At 45.2% G+C, this 8,552-nt stretch overlaps 1 protein-coding gene across 1 annotated transcript; it reads right to left on the minus strand.

Moving 5' to 3' along the window:
• Positions 1-136: 136 nt before the first annotated feature.
• Positions 137-6,533, minus strand: SPATA31F3 (SPATA31 subfamily F member 3). Its single transcript, XM_028115156.1, has 5 exons — positions 6,390-6,533; positions 5,852-5,897; positions 5,266-5,326; positions 3,509-3,993; positions 137-603 (listed from the first exon to the last, which is right to left on the minus strand). The coding sequence occupies exons 1-5, from the start codon at positions 6,531-6,533 to the stop codon at positions 137-139; spliced, it is 1,203 nt and encodes a 400-aa protein (XP_027970957.1).
• Between the last annotated feature and the right edge of the window lie 2,019 nt (positions 6,534-8,552).

An 8,552-nucleotide genomic window follows, 5' to 3' on the forward strand; every position in this document is an offset into this window, starting at 1 on the left:
TTCTCTACTCTCTACATCACATACAACCTTGAAAATAAGGAGGCACAAACAGGTGGTTCTTTGCTTAGAGGTATAGAGTATATTTGGAGAGGGTCCTGTCTCACCTGCACATTAATGGAAATGATGACATCCTTTTTCATGGGCATGCAGAGGATTGGGAACCTACAAACTCCTTTTTCCTGGACTGGGTATTCTCTTTGTGTAGACCAGTGCCTTCTGCTGAGGTGAGAGCTGAGACGTGGGATGGATTTTCTGGCTGAGTGGCACAAGTCAGCTGAGGACAGTGCTTGGAGCTGTCTTGGGAAAGGCACAGGAACCAGGAGCATCTGGGCGGAAGGGATTGTTGCTTGAGTTCATTGTCCAGAGACTGGGGGGCATCAAAGAAGGTCATGCCCTCCTCCTCTGTTTTCTTCTTCAACTTGGCTCCTCTCACAGGGTGTTTGGTGGGGGGTGGAGTCTTCTCAACCTTTTTTGTCATGGTTTTGGGCATTGTCTCATCCTTAGAGAGGAGAATGGATTCTTTATGCCCTTGACCTTTCATCTTGGGGTTAATCCAGTGTGGAAAGTGCTTCACCTTATTTCCTAAGCCAGCTTCTGCAGCTTCTGGAAGAATGGGATCTTGTGAATATGGGCTGCTTTTAGTAGACCCTGCAGCTCTTGACCCTAGAAAGTGTGGCCCTATAAATTTTGGCCCTGCAAAGTTTGGATCTCAAAAAATGTGGTTAGTTTCAATGCTGGACTTACAATTTGGCCCAGCAAATAATGGCCCTGTAAGTTGGTCATATAAGGTATGGCCCATTAAGCTCTGGCGACTCCAGTTTTGGCATTCTGAGGAATCCTTGTTTGGGTGAGATCATTCAGCTTGCTTTAACAACCTTACAGACCATTCTCGTCTGGCCTTTTGACCCAAGGAATCCTAGGGGAAACTCTAGGAACTCAAAGTAAAGGAGAAACTGGTGAAGGTGCTGATAGGGATCAGTCAGCTGAGGGGATGGAAATGGTGGCTCTGCAGATCCAGATAGACCCTTGCTAGTTCCAACTCACTCAAGGCAACCATCTTGACCTAACAAATTATACTTGAGAAAGATCCTGGAGATACATTTGGGAAGTCAGGGGTGCTAAGGGTTCTATTTATGAGTCCCTCCTGGCCTCTGAACCTCAACAGAGTAGATGTTCTCTCCGGTTAGGGAGAGTTTCAAAGCTGCACCCCCTTGTCTGTGATTCTCTGTTGCTTTAAGTCTTCCTGGGTCCTCTGTTTTCTCTGCTGAGGTAGGGAGGATAAGGGTTCCAGGGCTCCTCCAGGTTGAGCTTGTTCACACTGGCCTCCAGCTGAATACAAAGCACCTGGGTCCCTGTTGTGTCCCCAGTGGGTTGTGAGATCTTGGAGGCCCAGTGGGACTAACTTGCCTTTGGTTCTCCTGCACTGCCTTAGTTTAACGGCAAGCTGTTCTTTAAGGTGGAGCATTCTAGAGCATATGGGATGATACCTGGTGGGATGGAGAGATCCTGGAGCAATGTTTTTCCTTGGTTGTTTAGACTCCAAAAGGAGTTCTAGGCACAGATATTCCTTGGGACATCCACAACTTGTTCCTGGACTCCTTTGTCTTTATAAGACTTCCCAAATGTATCTCCAGGAATTTCTTTTTTAGGTAAAAATTTAGTATGGCCAAGATGGGTATCTTGAGTGAACAGGGGCCAGCAGGATGTCTGGCTCTCTAGAGGCACCATCTCCATTCACCTATACTTCAACCTGGAATGCTTATGCACTGTCTGCACAAGTCTCATTGGCATCTTGAAAGCTGGCCCAGGACTTATACATTGGTGTTTAGATGATATTGAGCCATAGGTTCTACTGGCCCCCAACAGGCCCAGACACATCTCTGTTATTGCAGATTGGCTAGTGATTGCCAGGGCCATGGCTTTGGAGAAAGCCACATAGTAAAAAGCTGGCAGCCCTGACAGGAAAGCCAAAACTTGTCTCCAGTTTCTCAATGGCTCCTTGGGAAGATACCCAGGCAGGTGCTGATCAGGATGATCAGTGACAGCAGCAGGTGAGGCTTGTTGCTGCTGGTCAAGGCCTATCAGTATTGAGGATGTAGCTTCCTGATCCACATAGGGGCTGACAGCTGCCTCCACGTCTAGGGACTTTCTGGGCACAAGAAAACCAAGCTGTTGCCAGGGCACTTGGAATGCTGTACACCCAATGATTTCTAGTCCCAACAGCTGCAAATGTGAACAGGAACAATGCCCTAGCAATTTTTATACCTGTAGTCATTGTAGCTCTGCAACACTGCCTTAGCTGGGCAATCAACTGTGGACCGGCCCTGCTCCCACAGTGGATCAGAAGAGGTCACTATCCCCACTGGCCTCTAGGTCTACAAGCTAGGGGACACTCACACTGGTCAGTGTGCAGCTCTGGGGCAAGGGCTGCTGGTGAGGAGGAGACAGGAGCAACTGTCTGGACTGCTGGATCTTCTGGGGCAGGCCCTTGCAATAGTGAATCAATTTGCTAAATCAACCACTTCTGAAAGTAGAACCCAAGCAGCTCTGGGCATGTTTCAGGGAAAAACCACCTCCCTCTTAAAGACTGAAATGGGCTTCTCCTAGCAGATAGGCCCCTGGAGACAGGCAGAAACATGTCTCAGGGCTTAGTTTTGTAGGGTTCTCTGCATCTACAGAGATTTCTGGGCAACAGCTGGCAAGCCCCACTGAAGATGTGGCTGCCTTTGCAGCTGCTGCCACTCTAAGGCTTTACACTTGAATAGAGGAGGAAGTGGGATATTGATATGGGTTCGTTGTTAGTCAGAGGGAGAAGCCCAAATTTGGGGATGTGAAAAGAAGATGGGGCTAACTTAGGTGGAGGAAATTTTAGACAGTACAGAGATCAAGAAGAAATTATTGAAGAAAAAGGGACTGGGGCACCCCTTCTGTGGAGAGATCTTTATGGGCAAACCGAGGACTCATTGTGCAGAAAAGAAGAATCATAGAAAGGTAGCTATGTTTCTGCTGCAGATATTACACTGAGGCCTCAGTGGGTCCTCCAGGCAATGGATAGAGACCACTTAGAAACTGAAAAGTAGTAGAGGGTAGAGCCAGAGCCATGGAGTTTGGGATTTGCTTGCAGTGTATTTGCTCTGGTTTCATAGTGGATCCTTCTATAACCCAGAAAGTTTGGGCAGACTGGCTCAATTCTCATGAACCCAGGTCAAGGAGATAGTCCATATTTTCAACAGAGGCCTTAGAGGTAGCATTATGATGAAAGAAATGGTTGGTTTTTTTCTCCCAGGCTTGGAAAATATTTGGGACTATGTGTTATAAGCTGTCATAAAAACTCTTCTAAAGATCTTGGGAGCCCTCAGGTATAGAAATGTATGCATTTATATATATGTACTTAAGGATGCCTCAGGGCTTTGGGGAAATAGGAACATGCAAGGCAATGGGGTGTTTTAGGTTCATGAGTTCTGAATTCAGGGAAAGAAAGAGAATCAGATATTCAAGGGCAGCTGACCTTGTTTCTCCAGCACACATTCCGAGTGGCTCTTCCTCTTGTCCTGCTGATTCCTGGGAATCCTAGGCGCCTCACTTGAAGAAGAAAGATCTCCTGCATCCCTGGACACATCTGGCACTTGAAATGCCTTCCTTCGCTGAAGGTGTTCAGCCTGGTGATCTTGGATGCTGATATTGGTTGACTGGGCAGCTGACTGTGTTAAGGATTTCTGATCCGTTAACTGTAACTTTGTGGGGGTTACAGATGGAAGTGAAAGATCTTTGGAGTGCAGGGAACCCTGACTCTGCTCCAAAGGGAGACTAGACTTGGACAAAATCTCTAGGCAAGAGGAGCCCTGCGATGGTCCCGATGAAGGGGGAGAGATCAGGGTGTTCTCACCCGTCAGCAACTGCTGAATTTCCAGAGCCACAGCACTGCAGATGGGGCAGGTGGAATCTGCACACAGGAGCCACCTCACACTTCCCTCCTTAGGAAGCCAGCCCTGGCTGGGAAGGGAAGAGGGCAACAGTTACTGATGGAGTGACACCGGCCTCTTTTTGTTTGTTTGTTTTGTTTTGCTTTTTAAAGTAGGCTCCATACCTAGCATGGAGCCCAATGCGGGGCTTTTTTTTTTTTTTTTTTTTTTTTTTTATGTTATGTTAGTCTCCACACAGTACATCATTAGTTTTTGATGTACTTCCCAATGCAGGGCTTGAACTCACAACCCTTAGATCAAGACTTGAGCTGAGATCAAGAGTGGGATGCTTAACCAACTGAGCCACCCGGGCACCCCAACACCTGCCTCTTTAAATATGTGTGGCCTGGAGATTTGGTCCACCCTCCCCTAGTCCTGGAACCCTTGGGGCCTGTACCCTCATGGGGTTCACCCATCTCCTTTGCCTCCTAGGAAAATGCCATTGGCAAATTATGTTGGGCTGGGCTGAGGGTCTGGAGCTTATTGGGCAAGGTCTCAGACAACCCATGAGAATGTAAGGCCATGAGTGACTAGGAGGTGGGGTGTATTGTCTGTTGATCTATGTTGAGAAGCTGAACCAGGAGAAGGAAACCAGGCAGAGGCAGGGAGCCAATGGTTAGCTGATGGGGCATCACCAGGAACATTCCCAGAAGAACCTGGAGTCAGTCTCATCTGGGGTTAAGAAGGCCACAGCCTGGCATTCAGTATTCCTAAACTGTGGAAAATGAGGTCTTTGTGGGAACTCTGCATTCTGGGGACTATGGAGTGTCCTAGCTCCTGCACATAGCATCTCTTAAAGGCCAATCCCATTCTTCAGAGATTTTAAGAAGAGGATAAGATGACACGATCCTTTCTGAGGTCTGTCCCAGGAATTGGCCTCTCTGAAGAAAAAAACCATGGAGGTAATATCAGCAGGTTCCACGGGTCTGCCCTTGAATAGTTGTAACTATAAAGGGAATATGACATGGTGATTTATTTATGCATGCATTTATCTATTCTCTTGACTGGATAACTTATCTGTGGCTGAGTACAAACTCATGTAGAGTCGTCAATGAATTACATAGCAAAATCCTGAATTTCAGGACCACTGTGAACCTAGCCCAGAGCAGAACTGGAAGACTCCTCCTTCCTGAGACACCTGATCCCCCTCTGCCCTGACAACCCTCGCAACCAGTCCTTAGCATCCACTGTGTCTGACTCCCTCCCAGACATTATCCCTCTTCTCCTCCCTGCTCCAGGCCAAGCAGAGAAATCATCACAGGCCAGGCCGGAGGTTTGGAGACTGCAAAGAGCAAGTGATCACCTTTTCATGATAGAGAGCAGCTCCCACGGCTTCTCAGCTTCTTCCTGGCAAAACCTCCTAGCTGAAAAACCAGGACAGTGTTACAAGGAATGAGAGGATGCAGGGACATCCTATAGCAAGCCACAGGCCTTTGAGTAAGAAGAGGCTGAAAACCCCAACAGTCAATGCTCTAAGGCACGTCTGTGTACAACTTAACCTGCTGCAACATGTTGTCCTGGACCTAATTTCATTTGATCATCACAACCACACCGTGAGTGAGGCAGGCTCATGATATGCCCATTTCATGGATCACAGACTGAGAGATGAAGCGACTTCCACAGGGTCGTAAAGCTAGTAAATGACACAGCTAAAGGCTTCCGTCCTACTTCCTCATTCTTCATTCCCAGGGGCAGGGTAAGGTAGAGAATTCTGGAACATTCCTAGGCCCTGATTTCCCACCCAAGAAAGTCTTCTGGGAGAAACTGGGGTAATTGGAGCCTTCAGTGGTTAGAGCACCTGGCTACTTGTTCCAGGGGTCATAGAGGGACAGGAATCAGAGGAATCTTGCCCATAGTGAGGGGAGTCCAAGGAGAAACTAGGACTTTACCTCTTGATGTTCTATCTTTAGCCCTTTGTTTGACTCTCCTGTGATGCTTGAAAACAAAAACTTAAGAGTATTAAGCTGGGCACCTTTTACTTTTTGTGTCTAAACGAGACAAAACCTGTAAATATTTCCCAAACTTTTTCTATATTCCAATTTTATACACTCTCCTACCATTCTTTCCCCTACTCTATCTTTTTCACCCATCATTTCCCTTCTCTTATTACTAATTCATTTTAAGGCTCTTCTATACTCCATACCTCTACCCCCATTCCCTGAACAAGTTCTGTGGGGAGATCAGAATGAGACAGGAGAAAAGAGGAACAGATTAAAGGATAAGAGGTCTAGTAGCCAAAGGATTTTAGCTATCCAAGGTCCTGAATGTCTCCCAGCCAGAAGAATCAACCCAATTTGGAGCTCTTCTGGGATCCATGAGGAAACCCCCATAAAAAAGTAGGGGTCAGGGTAACAGGAGAAAGTAAGGAGATAAAATTTTCTTGTTTGGGGCTTAATCAGTTCAGGCATGGTCATTGTGTTTCCCTACCCGGCAAGAGCTCCTGTTAGGTCCCAACCTTAATTCTTGGTGGCTCTTTTTCACTTGCCAAATAATTAATGCAATAATGATGATGGAGCCATAAGTGTATAAGGAATATCCAACATCCCACAGAAGAAAGGTAAGGGTCAACATAATCTAAACCTCACTAGCCATCTCTCTTCCTAGGTTTTCAGGGACTTGGAACCTAATGCCTCCAAATTCTAGACCTTGTCATCTCTGCCTCACAGAAGATGGAACCAGGTCACTAAACTACATCACAAAGCTCTCCTATTTCAAAAGGTATGCAGAGCATCACAGGCCTTTATTTGTCTAGGAGAAGCTCATGTGATGCAGTGTTCAGATGAGGTGTCTGGTTGTCTGTTATGAGTTGCAGAGCTTGGGCCCTAGAGGTGCCAAGGTCATGGGCAACATATATTCTTTCATGCTCTATTCCCTATAACCTGATGGCTTAGCTCTCTCCTTAAGACAACAGTCTGGCACCTATCCTTAGATAAGTTAGTCTTTATGTACATGTATGCCCTATAAAAGAGAGACTGGCTAGGTCAGAGGAACTCCATGAACTATATCACCTGTACTGGGAAGATAACTAAAAAAAACACACAAGAGGCTAGGACATGCATTATCTGGTTAACTATTAGAAAGTGAGGATTTTAATGTCACAGGCAATTTGTGGTCAGTATTAAGAGGTTCAAGAAGAGGATCATGTCTGATCTGTCAAGGAAAGGATATAGCTGCTGCCTTTGAAAATAACTATCTGAGAGTTAAGGATTCCTCCTAGTCTATGGTCAAGCTTGGGATGGGTGGAAAAAGACTGCAAATACTGCCTTCCATGAGGCACACAAGTGAGGTTCTCTTCTGGAGCTTGATTTTCCAAAGCAGCCTCTATAGATCTTTCAGCATCCTGCCTATTCCTGGAGATGGGTCACTGGCAACACTTTTGATTAAGGACTACAAACTTGTGGTTCTTTGGTTGAATCCAACATGGCTGGAATGTTTGGCTAAATGTTTTATGAAGTTTGAATTTGAATACCTTCAGGCAGGGCAAGCTTTTTCCTGTTCAACCTGTTACCCACCACTCTTACATCCACTGATTCACATATTAATGTTAATGTCATGACCCCTGTCGACATTGTGAGAAACCTCCAACACCCTAGGACTTCTGAATTTCCTTAAGTTCTTGCCCTATTGATAACAGTGGTCCCATACTCCCAAAATTCTTAGGCTCAACATCTCTGAAAGTGCTACTTGGTCCTTCCTCCAGTCTACCACCAGACAGGTGTGGTGAGCACTCAATCTGAGGTCATCCCTAGACTGGGCAATATCAAAGGCACAAACACATGTGAGTTGTGTTACCTGCCTGTTCTCAAGACACTTAAGAACCTAGTTAAAAGATAAAACTAATTCACATGAATCAAGAATCAACCTTATTAGGACTTGGGGAAGAGGGGATTAAGGAGTTATTATTCAGTGAGTACAGAGTTTCTCTTTGGGATGATGATGAAAAAGTTCTGAAAACGGATAGTAGAGATGACTGTACAATGCTGTAAATGTATTTAATGACACTGAATTATACACCTAAAAATAGTTAAAACAGTAAATTTTATGTTAAGTATATACCACAATTTAAGAAACAAAAGGCAAAAAAACCCTACCAATTATTAGTATGAGGGATCTTTTTTATTAGCTATAAGGAAGAATACTCTGAAAATGATTTCATAAAAAGATGAGTGAATGTTTTTTTAAGTGTCTTTTTTATATAGAACAAAATGCAAACAAAGTACATCCTTACATTTAAGATAACTTAAGAAGAGTCTCACCCTGATGATGGGATGAATTTGAGCCATTTTAACATCTTTCCTGAACTTACAAATACCATTCTACAAAAATAAGAAGACTTTTTCAACCAAAGAGTGCTGAATGTCAAGTTAACAAACAGCTTGCCTCACCTTCTTAGTAGCAGGTCGAGATACCTACAATGTAGCTTGAATCTTTAACTTTTATTATTCCTTCCCAAGCTGCTCGTGCTTTCTGCAGCTGCTGCTGCCTTCTATGCTACTTCAACAGTCCTGTCTTCCATTAACCTGACCTAATGTGGCCCTGCATGGTGTTTGGTGTCCTCCTCCCCTGGGCTGTGAATATATGTGATTAATA

This window comes from Eumetopias jubatus, unplaced genomic scaffold (genome assembly GCF_037043125.1).
Source record: "Eumetopias jubatus isolate StellerSeaLion01/CBP00866 unplaced genomic scaffold, mEumJub1_p1.0 scaffold_15, whole genome shotgun sequence".
NCBI lineage: Eukaryota > Metazoa > Chordata > Mammalia > Carnivora > Otariidae > Eumetopias > Eumetopias jubatus.